Raw genomic sequence first — 17,492 nt, forward strand, 5'->3', positions numbered from 1 at the left:
AGATTGTTTCTCGAGTATTAGGGAGATTCCTCTGAACTACATTATCACTCCTTTTAAAAATAGAGACTCCCTGCTACACCCCTCTTTCCAGCTACATGTTTGCCCCCACATCTCTTCTCCCTCACCCCCACCAAGAAACACAGTCTCATCTCACCATCTCTAACCTTCCACATTTCCCACCGACTTATTGCCAACCTCTCCACATTCCTGCCTGCCTAAAGTCAATAGCTGCTCAAGTTATTACTATGAGGGGAACTGTCAGCAACCCCTACATTTAGGTTGACTGACATTTTCCATTGTAAAGGATTCTTCCCCTCTGTCTGTAGCTTGAATTGTACATCTTGATTTTGGGAGCATGCCAAAAGCCCCTGAACATTCTAAAGCCCTATGGATGTACCCCACCCCAGCGTCTCATCTCAGCACCCACTGCAATAGGACCCCATGGAGCAATGGGGAGGCTGAGATGCAGCAGGCAAAATGGGTGGGCTTGTGGTTAAGGCAGTTAAATGCCCCTCAGGAAAAGCAGGTTCTAGCGCCACTTCAGACTTCCTATAAGATGCTGGGCAAATCAATTAAAGTAAAATTTTGTCTAGTGGCCCCTAATTGTGTGTGCCTCCTGTCCAACCTGAGATATCTGTGGCCTGTTATTAGGCAGAGAGGCGGAGCCCTCAGTACTGCCTCTGAAGTCAATGGGAGGTATGGCTGTTCAGCAGTAGCATGCTAGGCGCTGGAGAACTGAGCAAAGGGTTAGGAGCCAGACTGTCCTGAGTTCTAAACTTGCTCTGTCACTATATAGCTGGAGGGAAGTCTTGTCTCAGCTTGTAAAGTGGGGAGGATGATGATGATGATCTCTTTCACAGGGAAGTTGTGAAGATAGCTTTATTAATGTCTGTGATACTATAGTGAAAAGCCCATGAGGAAATTAATACTTCTGTATTCAATGCAGGGTTTGGCTGACGTGGAGTAAGTAAGGCAGAGGCCACGTGACAAGAATAAAATGTGATACTGAACAGCTGCCTCATTCCCTGGGTACTGTCAGTCTTGTGCCCTGAATGAGCCAGGGAAAAAAGAGTATGTGATCACATAATTAAGACTAAAAAGAAAAGGAGTACTTGTGGCACCTTAGAGACTAACGAATTTACAAGGGGGCTGAATTAGAGTTTCACAAGAACCTTAAATCTAACATTTCTGAACTTTCAAGTGCATGACTTTGCAACCTTATTAAATTTCTTTTAACAATATCTTTTGGTATTAATTTATACATATTTGCAAACAATGTTAAGCCTTCCTCTGTACATGCCGCTCTGTACAAGTGAGACTGTGGAGCCACAGATAACAAAAAAGGGAGAAGCAAAATATTCATCCTGACACATCAGGTCCACATCCCTCTCTGAAGACCATTTTTCCACCCCAGACAAATATACAGCCTGAACTGGAGCTTTCTTTACCCTGGTCTAAAGCCACCAACAGACCAGCATGCTGACAATAGCAGTAATCAGAGGAAGGACCAACAGTCCCTAATTCATAGTCTCTTTTATGGTTATTTTAAATATGTGCACTGTAAAAAACAAAATACATTGTATTTTTCAATTCATCCAGTACAAGTACTGAAGTGCAATCTCTTTATCATGAAAGTTGAATTTACAAATGTAGAATTATGTACAAAAACCCCTGCATTCAATAAAACAATGTAAAACTTTAGACCCTGTAAGTTCAATCAGTCCTACTTCTTGTTCGGCCAATCGCTCAGACAAACAAGTTTGTTTACATTTGCAGGAAATAATGTTGCCTGCTTCTTGTTTACAATATCACCTGAAAGTGAGAACAGGAGTTCTCATAGCACTGTTGTAGTTGGCGTCGCAAGATATTTACACGTCAGATGTGCTAAGGATTCATATGCTTCAACCACCATTCATGCTTCAACCACCATTCCAGAGGTGGTTGAAGCTTCCATGTCATCAGCTTCCATGCTGATGACAGGTTCTGCTCGATAACAATCCAAAGCAGTGCAGACTGACACATGTTCATTTTCATTATCTGAGTCAAATGCCACCAGCAGAAGGCTGATTTCCTTTTCCGGTGGCTTGGGTTCTGTAGTTTCCGCATCAGAGTGTTGCTCTTTTAGACTTCTGAAAGCATGCTCCACACCTTGTCCCTTACAGTTTTTGGAAGGCACTTCAGATTCTTAAACCATGGGTTGAGTGCTGTAGCTATCTTTAGAAATCTCACATTGGTACTGTGATGTTGCACTCCATATTTGTATAAAAATGTTTATGTAACCCTTCAGCCCATCAGAGTTGGCAGCAACAAGGGCTGGGTTCAGTATCTAGGGGTTCCTTTTCAATAACACAATGAAAAACCGGCTTGAGCCCCCACCCAGTGAGCTGGGACAATTACATACCACCCCCCTGGGTGCCTCTAAGAGGTAATACTTCCCCTCTTGCAAGCATAGAGTCTGAGGGTAGAAAAAGCCTTTTAATAAAGGAGGGAAACAATGCGGCATTATGTTGGGGAAACACCACAAACAGGATTCATAACACAAACCATGAGCAAAAGACCAACCCCCAAGTAAGTTTGGCAGTGTCCTTTTCCCCTCAGGGTCTTAAGTCCAGCAATCCAAAAGTCACCCCTCCCACAGCTTCTGTCCTTGGTCAGTGAAGCCCCCAGAGTTCAGAAGTTCATCTGCAGAGTTTACCTCCCAGCTTGGGTGGAAGGGGGGAAAAGGTATAGGGGCACCTTACATACTCCTCGGGTTGACGGCCAATTGCCACACCTCTCCATGGGATTCTGCTGCAGTCTTCACCGCCAGCCATCCTGCTAGCCGCTCACCAATATGTCTTCAGGGTCCCCCATTACTTAACACAGCTCTCAGTGATTTCAGCTGTTAGTAGGGGAGACTCAGTGCTGGTGCACTCAAAACCACCAGCCCAAAGTAGATCTTATGCCTAGATCTAGGCATTAGTGATCTCAGCTCTGCAGCATGTAACAAGACTCCTAATGGAATCAAAATTTGCTCTGTTCTTACACCGTGGAGAGATGAGGGATCAAAGTGGGGTTTAGGGGCCCACACTACCAGGTACAAATATCTGTCCCTAGCCTCTCTCAATTCATTGGGCTTTGGAACCCATGTCCCTTGCCTAGCGAGTGCTACTTAGGTGCGGGCGAGTCCCTCAGTCATAAAATGCCAAGTACAGTTCTACTGTCCTTTAGAATAACAACACTTTGTTACTCCTGCCCCTGGGGATCCCACAGCACCCAAAGTGACCATTTGGGCAAGCAGTCCCATCATGCTAGGCAGGGTGGGTGTGCCCATGCAAACAAGATCAGCCCCTGAAGTCCTTTTCCACAGCTTACTGCCAGATGTTAGGGTAGAGCTCATTCTGACTCTGCGTGCATCTGTAAGTGGATATAATGTAACTGGAATATGCTTTATTCAAAAGGTCTCTTGTAAGGTATCATTAGAATGCTTATAATCTACTGAGTGTGCTCATCTTATTTGTATGAATGTATCATTATTATATCTAAAACTAGGAATATGAAATATAACTCTGAGGTCCTATTGTAATTATGCAAAGTGTGGGCCATTAGTGGTGATTTGAAATCTTGATGGCTCCCATTATCCAGGACAATTGGTTGCAAATGCCTCTGTTTACTTGTAAGACTTCCTGTATATGTGGGTGCCAGCGAGTGGGAAATGAAGTCTCATAGGATATGTGATCATGTCACCTGAACTGGAATCCATCTTTAACCTGGTGCTTTTCCATTTAGAAGAAGAGGTGGGAACCCAGACAGAGACAAAGGATTCCTGCCTTGTGCCAAAGCTATTAAACGGGGTGGAACAGAACAAAGAGGGTCCCCAGTCATGTGGAATCCCCTGCTTTTCACCTAAGATGCCTGTTGGAACTAACGAGGTCTGTACCAGGCAAAGGATTGGGCCCAGACTAGGAAGGAGTCTAGTCTGTAAAAGAAGCTTATTGCAGGGGTGGCCAGCCTGTGGGTGTGGAGCCCACAGCTCTTCAGAAGTTAATATGTGGCTCCTTGTACAGTCACCGACTCCGGGGCTGGAGCTACAGGTGCCAACTTCCCCATGGGCCAGGGGGTGCTCACTGCTCAACCCCTAGCTCTGTCACAGGCCCTGTCCCCACTCCACCCCTTCCCGCCCCCTCTCCTGAGCCTGCCATGCCCTCGCTCCTCCCCCGCCCCCGCGGAGTCTCCTGCACACCATGAAAGAGCTGATCAGGAGGTACGGGGAGCATAGGCACCAACTTCCCCTCTTTTCCTTTGGGTGATCGACTCCCCTCTGCCCCCAGCCCTGCCCCCACTCCACCCCTTCCATGAGGCCCCGCCCCTGCCCTGCCCCTATTCCAACCCCTTCCCCAAATCCCCGCCCTGGACCTGCCTCTTCCCCTGAAGGCGCCATGTTCCGCCCCTCTCCCTCCCTCCCAGAGTGTGCTAACGCTGCCAAACAGCTGTTTGGTGGTGGCCGGGCAGGAAGCGCTGGGAGGTAGGCAGAGGAGCAGGGACGCGGCGTGCTCAGGGGAGGGGGAGGTGGGGCAGAGGGTGAGGGAAGCTTGGCTGCCGGTGGGTGCAGAGCACCCACTAATTTTTCTCCGTGGGTGCTCCAGGCCCCGAGCACCCTCAGAGTCGTGCCTATTGCAGGGAGGGAGGGGGAGGTGCTGATCGGCTGGGCTGCTGACGTATTACAGTGGCTCTTTGGCAATGTACATTGGTAAATTCTGGCTCCTTCTCAGGCTCAGTTTGGCCACCCCTGGCTTATTGGAACATCTCTAAGGGTGAGATTTACTTGTATTCAGTTTCTTAATGTATTAGGCTTAGACTTGCGTGTTTTGTTTTATTTGGCTTGGTAACTTACGTTGTTCTGTCTGTTATTACTTGAAACCACTTAAATCCTACTCTTTATACTTAATAAAATCACTTTTGTTTGTTAATTAACCCAGAGTAAGTGATTAATACCTGGGGGAGCAAACAGCTGTGCATATCTCTCTATCAGTGTTATAGAGGGTGAACAATTTACGAGTTTACCCTGTATAAGCTTTATAAAGAGTAAAATGGATTTATTTGGAGTTTGAATCCCATTGGGAGCTGGGAGTCTGGGTGCTGGAGACAGGAGCACTTCTTAAGCTGTTTTCAGTTAAGTCTGAAGCTTTGGGGGCGTGGTTCAGACCCTGGGCCTGTGTTGCAGCAGGCTTGCGTGTCTGGCTCAACAAGGCAGAGTTCTGGAGGCCCAAACTGCCAGAGAAAACGGGCTCAGAGGTAATCTCAGCACGTCAGGTGACAGTCCCAAGGTAGTCTCTGTGACTGAACCCATCACAGGTACCTTCTTTACATTTTGTCAAATCTGCAGTGAAAGTGTTCTTAAAATGAACAACATGTGTTGGGTCATCATCCGAGCCTGCTATAATATGAAATATATGGCAGAATGCGGGTAAAACAGAGGAGGGGACATACAATTCTCCCCCAAGGAGTTCAGTCACAAATTTAATTAACGCATTATTTTTTTAACAAGCATTATCAGCATGGAAGCATGTCTTCTGGAATCATGGCGGAAGCATGAAGGGGCATACAAATGTTTAGCATATCTGGCACGTAAATACCTTGCAATGCCGGCTAAAAAAGTGCCATGCAAATGCCTGTTCTCACTTTCTGGTGACACTGTAAATAAGAAGAGGGCAGCATTATCTCCTGTAAATATAAACAAACTTGTTTGTCTTAGTGATTGGCTGAACAACAAGTAGGACTGAGTGGACTTGTAGGCTCTGAAGTTTTACATTATTTTGTTTATGAGTGCAGTTATATAACAAAAAAAATCTACATTTGTCAGTTGCACTTTCATGACAAAGGTTTCACTACTGTACTTGTATGAGGTGAATTGAAAAATAATATTTCTTTTATCATTTTTACAGCGCAAATATTTTTAATAAAAAATAATATACACTTTGATTTCAATTACAACACAGAATACAATATATATGAAAATGTAGAAAAACATGCAAAATATTTAATAAATTTCAATTGGGATTATATTGTTTAACAGTGCGATTAAAGCTGCGATTAATGGCGATTAAATTTTTTAATCGTGATTAATTTTTTAAAAATTAAATAAATTAAATTTAAATTTAATTTAATTTAAAATTTAAATTAAATCACATGAGTTAACTGCGATTAATCAACAGCCCTAATTTATTATTATTGTAAGATATTCCATGGATGAAAAATGGAGGCAGTTTTGAACTTGGAGCATCTCTTAACAGTATCTTATGAACATGCATTATTTGTCAAGAAAAAAAGGACAATTTTTTCCTTCTAGTGAACAGGGATTGGCTATGATACAAGAGGCAAAAAATGCAAGACAGAAATTTAGGGATTTCCAAAATAAGGATACAACTGATAGAATTATAGCGACTCTTCAGTTGAAGGCAGGAAATCATTAAAAACTGGCATAAAAACTGTTAAGCAACTTACACAGATAAAGGTAAAATTAGCAGACTTCGTAAATCCATTGAATCTACTTCATCAACCAGTAAGGGTGAACGGCAAACCCTATCTTGTGTTACAACCACCAAAACCTTGACAGTGCTTTGGAGCAAGGTCCCCACAGCAAACTGGAGCCTTTGCATTTTCTGACAGGAAGGAAGTTCCAAAAAAAGAATTTCTTCTGTAACATCGTTCAAAAAGAACAAATACTTGAGACAGCAAAGTATGAACATGAGCTCTGTGTACATGTAGCTGACATAAGTGACCTTATAGTATCAGAAGGGAAACACCACCCTAATTGCCATAAGCATTTCTTGAGAAAAGTAACATGCATGGACTGACAATGCATCTGAAGAAGTGGGTTTTTTACCCACGAAAGCTTATGCCCAAATAAATCTGTTAGTCTTTAAGGTGCCACCAGACTCCTCATTGTTTTTCTTGTAGTGTGTAATAGCTATGGGCAGCATTAGCAGGGGTAGCATTTTTGCTGCCTTCATATTTCCTAACTAGTATATCCCTTTCTCTGGTTTTAAAATCTTTGCACCATTCTTATTTCCAGTTCAAATTTGAATCTGAAAATGTTACTGGTTATGGCTATGCTATACATGAATGAAATTAGAGAGACATTCTAACATCTGTTTCTTTACTTTGTGAATTTGACAAAACTTTGTGTACTGTTTGACTCTACAGGTGAAGCAATGAAACTGTTAGTAGTTTCACTGTGTGGATTTACACATAGCAATAGAGAAGAAACATTTTTAAAAAATGGTAAAACCACAAAAATTGGCAGAGAAACTCAAGGTCAGGTAAAACCTGAAACTACATTTTGACCTTTTTTTTTTATATTATTATTTACTAGATTTCAAGTTGATAATTCCTTTTAAGTTTTCAAGAATGTATTCTTCGCTATGGTCTTTAAAAATTTATATTGGAGGTACAAAGGCCACCTTTTTGCTTGTCCACATTCACTATACTCAACATGCAAACTGTACAACAGGTACTTGGCTTTATACATACTTGTCTATAACACTCTGTGACCTTTTACCATCATACAATAACATAATTTAAGGCTCTGGGTCAAGGAGGTTTGTATCTATAAGATATAAATCTGTGTTCAGTGATACCTGGGGTGAAAGTAACTTAAGTGACTTAGCGGTACGCAGGGCCGGGGCCTCAACTGGAAAGGGCGTGGCCTTTAAACCCCTGGTAGCAGCGGCTGGGAGCCCTGAGCCCTTTAAATCACCACCGGAGCCCCATGGCAGCGGTAGCAGCCACCGGGAGCCCCAGGACTGGTGGCAATTTAAAGGGCCCGGGGCTCTGGCCAGAGCCCAGGGCCCTTTAAAATTGCTGGCCTGGGGAAGCTGCCCCCTGCCAGTACAGTTGGCTGTGTACCAGTTTACTTTCACCTCTGAGTGATCCTAATATACTTGGTGGCAGCAGCAGCACCACCTTTTGATAAACAAGAAAAGATTGTTCTCGGTCTCCTTTATTTTGATTCAGAAAATAATGAAACGTGTCTATTTTCTGTGGCGTATGCATGTCTGTAAAGGAGATTGGAGTGTTGTAAATGGGTGCTGCTAAGTTTCAACTGTACTGCAGCATGTAATCAGTGGGTGAAATTTATTACGTATGCCTCTGGGGCAGCTGGCATTACCCATTGTCAGAAGACAGGATACTGGGCTAGATGGACCATTGCTCTGACCCAGCATGGCCGTTCTTATTTCAAGACTTTCAATTCATGATTTAAAGCTCATCAGGTGTCCTTTTAATATTTCTGCTAAGTATATTGCTTTGTTATAAGCCAAAACCACTTTTAGCACCTCTACTCTACAGTTTTGTTTGTTTACATTTATAGGAGATAATGCTGCCCTCTTCTTTTTTACAACGTCACCAAAAAGTGAGAGCAGACATTTGCATGGCCCTGTTGTATTCAGCATTGCAAGGTTTTGTTTGCTTGTTAGTCTTTATGGCAGGGTAGACATGTATGTTACTGTATCTTGAATTAGTTTGGAGTATGCAGTTCACTTTATGTTCTGCCCTTTACAATAAAGTATCGTAGAATTGTCTTCTGTATTACTTTAACACTTCCAGTAGCATGGAACAACACAGGTGCTTTAGGTAAAGATGACAGAGCTTTATTTCTTGCTTGTTGGTCAGGGAGAGTATTCTGTTGATTCATGTTGCCCTTCACATTTTTCCTCTTTTCAAGTATAGCTCTTATGTTTTTCTCCTTTCCATAGCTTGCAATTCACTAAATAGGCCTATTCTTTAGGAGTAAGAGTAGACAGTGCATTTACCTTGCAATGCCTCCTCTCACTTTCTGGTGACATTATAAAAAAGAAGAGGGCAGCATTATCTCCTGTAAATGTAAACAAACTTGTTTGTCTGAACAATTGGCTGAAACAAGTAAGACTGAGTGGACTTGTAGGCGCTGAAGTTTTACATTGTTTTGGTTTTGTGTGCATTTATGTAACAAAACATCTACATTTGTAAGTTGCACTTTCACAACAAAGATAGCACTACAGTACTTGTATCAGGTGAATACAATTTATTTTTACAGTGCAAATATCTGTAATCAAATATACAGATTTCAATTACAACAAAATACAATATATATGAAAATGTAGAAAAACATCCAAAATTTAATTTCAATTGGTATTCTATTGTTTAACAGTGTGATTTAATCAGGTTTATCTTTTTAATCGTGATTAATCAACAGCCCTACTTACAAGCATGTTTGCTTTTCTTCCAAATATCGATTAGTTTTGGTTTTACTACCTGCATACAAAGTGTGATGTTAGAATTGCAGTTATTGCCATTTGGTGTTAGTTTCCAGTGCTGAGGTTTTAAATGTGATATGTAAAAGAGCAGTTTGCATTGAACTGTGTGTTTACGCTGTATAAAGGTAGCCTAAAAAGGTTTAAGTTTGCTTCTTTATTTTAGGGCTTTTTTACATTGGGAAATAGACCAGCATAGCTATAACATGCCTGTCAATTTCCATACATCTTATATGCATAATAAAGAGGATGAGATTTATTTTGTACTTTAGAGCTCAAAGGGCAACATTTGTTGACCAGCAGCCTGCTTTTAAACCAGTTTTGTTCAATATATTCATTGTGCAGGCATGGCGAGATTTGGGGTTTTTTTAAACCACCATTTGTGCCTAGCTAAAGATCGTTACACCAGTTAGTAGTTTGTGTGAACATGCCTTTGTGCGGTACAGAAATATAATGTTTAAGTTGACTTAAGATTTATCCATAGGCATTTAGTTATCTCTCTTCAGCTGCTCATTGTGTTTGTATTAGAGCAGCAGTGTTGTGTTAAAGGCCACGAGTATAGCCCAACAAAGGATATAAGATATTAAAGAAACACTTGTTCCCATCCTAACTTCTGCCACAAAAAAAAACTGTTTTCTGTATCTTTTTAATAAAAGGCTAAGACAGTTAAAATGTAAATTTAAATAAAGTTTTCATTTTAACAATATCCCTTGTTCCCTTTGCTTGTATAATTTTTCTAGGGAAAACCCCATTTGATATTTCAGATATACTAACTGCCCTTGATTTGGGAGTGGGGAAAAAAAGAGAAAAAAGTTAGTTGAGATGGTCTGGAGTTGCTGTTGCTGGAGTCTGACAGTGAAGGCGAAACACAAAACTGCGCACACAAAAAGAGGACAAAAGAATGGCAGTGTTAAAAATACACCCTCTGCCTCTGGTCCTGACTCACTTGCAACCTCACCATTGCATGCTGTGCCTGTGCCTCTTCAATCTGATTAGTCACTTTAAGACCTGGCACTTGTATCAGCATCAATCTGTTTAAGGTATTGCTTTTAGCTGCCTCACAGCAGTGTTGCAAAAGGTACAGACTTGGCCAGCTAAGCTGGACTCTTTTTAGGCAGAAAAGAAAATGAAAGAGAAGAAATAAGATATGGAAGAAAAGGGACACGAGGGAGGGAGTTACAGCAGACTCACATGTTTAGGATTTGTTGAAGACTGTGGACGTGGCAGTATCTGTGGTTCCTTCTCTGGCCTCGTCTAGCCAGGACACTTTAGGATCAGAACAATGGAGATCTAGTCTCAGGAGACAGTGGGGGTGGCAGTCATAGTAGTTAATCTTACTCCTTCCAGTGTGTACACCCTCTGCCCCCCTTGAGTGTCTCCCAGATAATGTATCCAGGAAGGCGTGGAAGCCTCACTCCATTAGCCACTCAAAATACATGTTGATTTCAACTGTTTCCTCCCCTTTCTAGGATTTTTCAGCTTGTCATAACACATGACTATCAGGAGCCTCAAAGCTTTAGCACTGTTTAAAAACAATCTAGTTTACACCAGTCTATTTGTCTCCAACTGTAGCTGACTTTTTATGAACAATTTTTATTTACCAGCGGAGTTGGACTTATCTTGGACAAGTCAGACTACAAGCCTCCACACAACAGCACCTACCAACTCCAACTGGATGAGGGCCTCACTGGGCTAGGTTCTGTGGAGTACAGTACTCAGATCACCCGTCTCCATTTACATATGTAGGTTGCAGTCTACTAAGCACAGAGTTATTTCAGCATGATTGTTCAAGGCCTCTCTCCCATGAAGTGTTTTGGACCCCTCTCAGAGAAGTGTAAGTGTATTTTCAACCTCTGCCCTAACTATCCTGAGAGGGCAAGGTCAGGCACCTCAACAGATTATTTCAATGAAGATACCAACTCAGATTTCTTTATAAAATACTTCCATTTAATAGAAAAAAATCAGACTGCCTTTTAGACAGTAAAGCACAAATATGGCACCAGTCTTCAACACCATAAGCAGCACACTACAGTGGAATCATTAGGGAAGCCAAGAAAGCCATTTTAAGCAAGATGATAAAAAAAGACAACTTAAACAGTGCTTTATAATGAATGCTAAGCTCCAAGAGATATATATATTAATTTTACCAGAAACTTCCTTGCAATCACTCAAACCTTTGAAGTAGTTCTAAGGATGATTGAGTAAAAAGCCTAATGTTAATTTAAAGTTCTGTACAATAACTAAACAAAAAAGCCATCCTGAATGTAAAAAAAGATATATACAAAATGTACAAGAAAGCCCAACTCAAGTATAGGAAATGCACAGTCAGTAAGAAATAGAGGCAGGACAGAATCATATTTGCTCATCTTCAGAGGATGCATCATCTTCTGTGGGATCTGGAGTCAAGGGACGAGCTCTGTAGGGATAGGAGAGAATTTTATCTTTCAAAGCAAACCAATATAACTGACAAATATGCTGACTGAGAGGTTCTTTTAACAGTGCTCCTCAAGGAGCCTCTGACATACAAGACTAAGTAATGTAGACCACGAGAATTAGTGGCCCTTAATAGATCTCAGTATTCTTTTGTACACTGATGAAATATAGTAAGAAACCCTCAAATCAATATACAGTAGCCAACTCACTCTTTAGCAAATGAGCAACCAAAAGGTAAAAGCAGCTTTAACTAACCCACGTATAGAGCTCCTAAGAAGCCTTTCTCCTTTGGAAGCTCACTCAAGTGCAGAGGATTTTATGCTGCATTAGGTACCCACCTGAGAGCCTTCCTTGATGGCAGGAATTGGTTCAGCCACCTTCCCTTCTTTATCTAGATCACCACACACCCACCTTTCATAGCTTCTGTGGAGCTGAGAGGCTATCAACTGAAGTTTCAGGTCTGAGCATAGTAAACAAGTCTGGATGGATGGATGGGTGTGTGTGTGCGTGCTCTCCAGCTAGGGTTGCAGGATCTGGGGTGGGGCTGGGGATTGGGGCACGGGGAGAGTGAAGGCTCTGGCTGGGGGTGCAGGCTCTGAGGTGGGGCTGAGGGGTTTGGGGTGCAGGAGGGTGCTCCGGGCTGAGACCGAGGGGTTTGGAGGGTGGGAAGGGGATCAGGGCTGGGGCAGGGAAGCGTGTGTAGGAGACAGAGAGGGGACATGCCACTGCTTCTGGGAGCCGTGCCAGAGCGGGGCAAGCCCCAGACCCCATTCCCCAGCGGGAGCTCAAGGGCCGGATGCAGCTCGTGTGCCGTAGTTTGCCCACCCCAGAACTAGATAAACAACCTTTGCTTCACTGAAGGGTAAAACCCCAGTACAGAGCATCCAGATGAAGAGGTAAAAAAAAACAAGAACACACTGGTCAGCATCTTAAGGAGACACGGCCTTGGAACTGGACCAAAAAGCAACTAACTATAGCATAGATTCTCAGCTTGCCCTTCCCGTATTGCCTCATAGGCTTGGTGTGAAGAGGCTGAGAACTACTGGTCTACTCTACAGCGTACTTCTCTCCCTGCACAAAAGTATGGGATGAGTTGCAGGGAGATAAAACAGTGGTGAGGGATCTGCACTTCAGTCATCCTTAAAGGACCCAAGTTAAAGCCTTTCCTGTTAGAAGTCAGACTCCCCCCAACAAGACCCACGATGTAGTTTCTGCACCTAGCCCAGTTCCCCTAGATCTCCAAGGGGAAATAAAGAACCCGCTTCACAGAGTTAAACATCATACAGCCTCTTATTTTAGTAAACCTAAAAATAAGAGTTCTGTAGTCAGCTGAAATGTGAATTAGTTAGGGCAGAGACAGCACTTCAGGTTCTGAAATACGAAATATGCAGACAGTCTCCACAGCTTCCCCGGAGCACAGATCAGAGTTACACCAAGTTAGAATAGCAAAAGACTACAGAGTAAGAATGTTCAGAGCAAAGACTTTACCTAAGCACCTTATTGCTAGTTCATCAGTCTTCAGCTGCCTCTGGAAGAGTCAGTGGATTCAAAGATCAAGTTTTATCACAAGAGACTGATAGCCTCTATAGATTAAACCAGAAAGAGATGGATGAATCCCTATTAAAAGATGTTATGAGCTGCTGGACTTTCCTTTCTGGAGGCCATGATCTTAGCCCTTCAGTGATTATTTGCTCTTTGAACAGTGAGCGATTTTTTCCACTTTCATAGCAACTTCTCATAGCTCTAAACATACTGCAGTTACCGGTATGTAGAAAGTTGCCCCTCTTTGCTATTCTACATATGCATATCTCCAGTAGAACCTCAGAGTTACAAACACCAGAGTTACAAACTGACCAGTCAACCATACACCTTATTTGGAACCAGAAGTACACAATTAGGCAGCAGCAGAGACCAAAAAAAGTAAATACAGTACTGTGTTAAATGTAAACTACTAAAAAAAAATAAAGGGAAAGCAGCATTTTTCTTCTGCATAGTCAAGTTGCAAAGCTGTATTAAGTCAATGTTCAGTTGTACATTTTTGAAAGAAAAACCACAATGTTTTGTTCAGAGTTACGAATGTTTCAGAGTTACGAACCACCTCCATTCCCAAAGTATTTGTAACTCTGAGGTACTACTGTACTGCTGAAGGGAGCAGTATGAGCAAAACCAGAGGCAGGGCATAATTATTGTAAGATAAGGAGAGTAATCATTTATACAAGAGGAAAATTGTTGGCTTCCCAAGAAGCATTTGCTATTCCAAGCCCTGTGCCTTGCTTTCTGGTAACATTTTCCCATTGGAAAGACTTAATCGGAGGACAGCACTAACATTTATCAGACATCCACTCTCAAGATGGGCCAAAGATGCCAGTCCAAGTATTTTATACAGACAGCCATAGTGCATCCAGCCAAAGGTTTAAACCAGGCAAAAACCTGTTCATCAAAAGGAAGTGCAACTCTAAAGAACACTGTGCACTTTACTGTAATCTATTTACCTTTACCCTGCCCCCGAAAACAATAGAAACGGATGAGACACAACACAAGGCTACCCCCACCCATAGCTTCCTTACTGTGGCCCAAATAATGAACATGAGTTACCCAACTAATTCAGGGTAAGTGTTCCAATGAGTAAGCCATTTCAAATAAAAAGATTTCTTGCACACGCCCTACCTCCTGTCTTGATTACTGCAGTCCCTGCCTCTTCTTCCCAACTTGCTTCCCTTCAGTCCATTTGAAACAATCGCTGCAATCTTCCATCACATACCCCTTTGAGTCTAATGTCTACACTGCATTTTGTTTAAGTTTCTTGTCCAGGTGTTCAACTCTGCCCCTCCACTGAATCTACTTCAATCATATGCCACATTGTTTGCTTCTTTCACGGCCAACCTCAGGCCACTTCCTGTTCTGTCCCCTAAGCACAGACACTCCCAGTGGTGCAAGGCTAACAAGGAAGTCATTAAAGAACATTACTATTTTACCTAGGAAAAATAGTTGAAGCAGAAGAACCATCATCTGCTACTTTCAAAACAAGCCAGTTTTCACATTTTGTTCTTATGTTTTGAGACATGGAACGGCAATTTAAGACCCAAGTTCTGAAGTCTGCTTTGTTGTCTAGTCTAAGCCTTTAGTAGAGTTAGATATTACACCCATTGAGGCACTCTCTATAGAGTCTTTCAATAGATTAGGTTTACAGGGGCAACAGATTGGCTCACTTCAGTGATCTTTGCCAGCGACAACTGTTCATCAAACAGAAGAGTGAGCCAAAAATGCACTCTTCTCCATCAGACAGGATATTGTTTTATGATGGCATAATCACAGGGGCCAGTAGAAAAAGAGAACTCTTTTGCATTTCTTTGTTCAGTGCGTTAGACGTTTGTTGCTTCTGGGAAGTTTCAAGTTTGCATGTTTACACCATGTACTGAGATCAGGTAGAGCACGAGTAGAGTGACCAGACATCCCATTTTGGCCGGGACAGTCCTGTTTTTAAGCCTTGTCCCCCCCGTCGTGACTTTTTTGGCAAGAGCAAATGGGACAAATGCCCACTTTTGTCAAAAAACTGGAGGGTGGAAGAACGCATGGGGGGAGCAAATGGATATGCCAGCCCCGCACCGTGCAAGCGGGGGAGAGAGAAGAGACGGCAGGACTCAAGCAAGCAGTGATGCCAGCTCCTGCTTCATGCAGTGGGCAGGCAGGGCTCAGGCGAGCAGCAACATCAGCCCCGCATGGGGGAGGGGGGCGGCGCACCTCAAGCGGGCAGATGAGGACAGGTCTGGGAAGAGGGGGCTCAGTCCAGCTCCCCATGGTGTCCTGCTTTCCCTTTGGGAAATATGGTCACCCTAAGTATGAGGGGGAAGTCATATCCTTCATGGTGACATCTTTGATGCCAAAATACTCGGTAACAAAAATTAAAAGATAGTACAAAATCAACAGATCATTTCTCCTCCATAACCCAACTTAACAGAAATGAATCCTTACTTCTTCGTAAGTCTTCCTATTCCACTGCTTCCTGCCTCTTCATCATCAGGCATCTGGTTCTCTTTCTCTGCATGTCTCGAGGACTGCCTGAAGAATTCTCCAATCCCTTTTTGCCAGGTTGGTGTTGGTCTCACACATACTGGATTTCCACCAGCATACTTGCTTTCAACTACAAAGGAAATGAGTTTATCAAGCTAGCCATTGAGACAACGGTATGCTGGGCAACCCTGGACACATCTAGTTCAATGATGAAACAATAAATCGCTCACCATAACCCCCTTAACAAACACGGTTGCTAATTGATGTTAAGCTGCAGCTCTATCCCACCCCATTTTCAGACTAAACTCCGGACAAATTATCTCTTAAGTGGAAACACCTCAACTTCTCAGCCAGTAGCAAGTTTTGCAGGCTGAACTATGTCCCGTCGTTGCAGCAAGGTATCAAATCCTTCCGTGGAGAAGGCCCAACCCCATGTTTCGTTATGGTCCATGGGCGATTAACACCAGGCTGCCCTCACTGCACAGCAGGTCTCACACGGGGGTCTGCGAGAAGCCTTGGGAGCGCCAGGGGCTCACTTAGGGTCGCCGTTATCACTCCCTGTCGTGTCTCTACCCCGCTTTCCCTGCCCGGCTTTGGGGCTCGGGAGGCCCCCCCCCGCGCCGGGTACGGAGGGACCGTTACGGGTCGCACCGCCGGCTGCCCAGCCCGGCACAGGCTCGCTGAGCGGCCGCAGGGTGAGCGCCCGAGGCAGCCGCAGCTCGGGACAGAGAAGCGAGGGCGGCCTCGCAAGGCTCCAACCCGCCGCGCGACCCCGTCCCCTCGGCCCCGCCATGACGAGCGGCAGCTGGGCCGGCAGGAGCCCACAGGGACCTGGGCCCGAGGAGCTGCGAGGCCTGCGGCAGCCCCCGCCCCGCCGTCCCTCACCCCGGGCCGGGATGCGCGGCCCCAGCAGCGGGCTCCCCAGCCAGCTCGACACTCACCTTTCTTGGCAGGCGGCGAAGGTCCCGCGTTGGCGCTGCTGGAGCCCAGCGCTTTCCGGGGAGCCCGGGCGGCGACCACTGCAAGGGGAGGGAGCGGTTAGTGCCCGGCGGCAAGCGCTCGGCCCCAGCCCCCCGAGGCCTGGGCGACCCCAGCCCCCCCCGCTCCCACCCGCACCTTTCCGGTAGGCCCCGCCGCAATCCGCCTTGGTCCGCACCATGCCGAGGGGAGGGGGAGCTCGGCCCGCGCGCTGCCTGCAGCGGACAGAGCGGGAAAGAGCCCGCGTCCGCACACTCCTCAGGCACCACACAGCTTTTCCCGCGCGCGCCCTGCGGCGCGCTCCTATTGGCCCGGAGCGGAACCAGAACCGACCACTCAGTGGTTCTCTGCGGCAGGCGTGGGCGGGGACTCGCCCTCGCCCCGCTTCCCCACCCCACGGAGGCGGGAGCAGCTCTCGGTGTGATGAGTCAGTCCCGGGGCGGGCAAACTTTTTGGCCTGAGGGCCACATCAGGTTTCCAGAATCGTATGGAGGGCCGGTTAGGGGAGGCTGTCTCCCCAAACAGCCAGGCGTTGCCCGGCCCCCGCCCCCTATCCCACCCCCCCCTCCCTTCCCGCCCCTGACAGCCCCCCGGGACCCCTGCCCCATCCACCCTTCCCTGTTCCCTGACCGCCCCCGACTGCCCCAACCAACCCCTCGTCTTCTTCCTGACTCCCCCCCCCGGGACCCCTGCCCAATCCAACCACCCCTTCTCCCTGACCGCCCCCTGCCGCCCCATCCAACCCCCCCGGGACCCCTGCCCCATCCAACCACCCCTTCATCCCTCTCCCCTGACCAC

The 17,492-nt window shown here is 45.0% G+C and overlaps 1 protein-coding gene across 1 annotated transcript; it reads right to left on the reverse strand.

Annotated features, from left to right (window-relative positions):
* Positions 1–11,059: 11,059 nt before the first annotated feature.
* On the reverse strand, positions 11,060–17,032 carry PCLAF (PCNA clamp associated factor). The gene is made up of 4 exons (XM_074964718.1): positions 16,833–17,032; positions 16,658–16,735; positions 15,678–15,846; positions 11,060–11,688 (listed from the first exon to the last, which is right to left on the reverse strand). Exons 1-4 carry the CDS (start codon positions 16,873–16,875, stop codon positions 11,625–11,627), a joined length of 354 nt encoding a protein of 117 aa, XP_074820819.1. The 5' UTR covers positions 16,876–17,032; the 3' UTR covers positions 11,060–11,624.
* Positions 17,033–17,492: the final 460 nt, after the last annotated feature.

The sequence above is a fragment of the Natator depressus genome, chromosome 10 (genome assembly GCF_965152275.1).
Source record: "Natator depressus isolate rNatDep1 chromosome 10, rNatDep2.hap1, whole genome shotgun sequence".
Taxonomy (NCBI): domain Eukaryota; kingdom Metazoa; phylum Chordata; order Testudines; family Cheloniidae; genus Natator; species Natator depressus.

Coding starts and splice junctions, on each gene's coding strand:
- PCLAF (XM_074964718.1), bottom strand. CDS start 16,875: ATGGTGCGGACCAAGGCGGATTGCGGCGGGGCCTACCGGAAAG. Junction 16,736..16,832: donor CGGCGGGGCCTACCGGAAAG/GTGCGGGTGGGA, acceptor CTCCCCTTGCAG/TGGTCGCCGCCCGGGCTCCC. Junction 15,847..16,657: donor TTCGCCGCCTGCCAAGAAAG/GTGAGTGTCGAG, acceptor TTTCCTTTGTAG/TTGAAAGCAAGTATGCTGGT.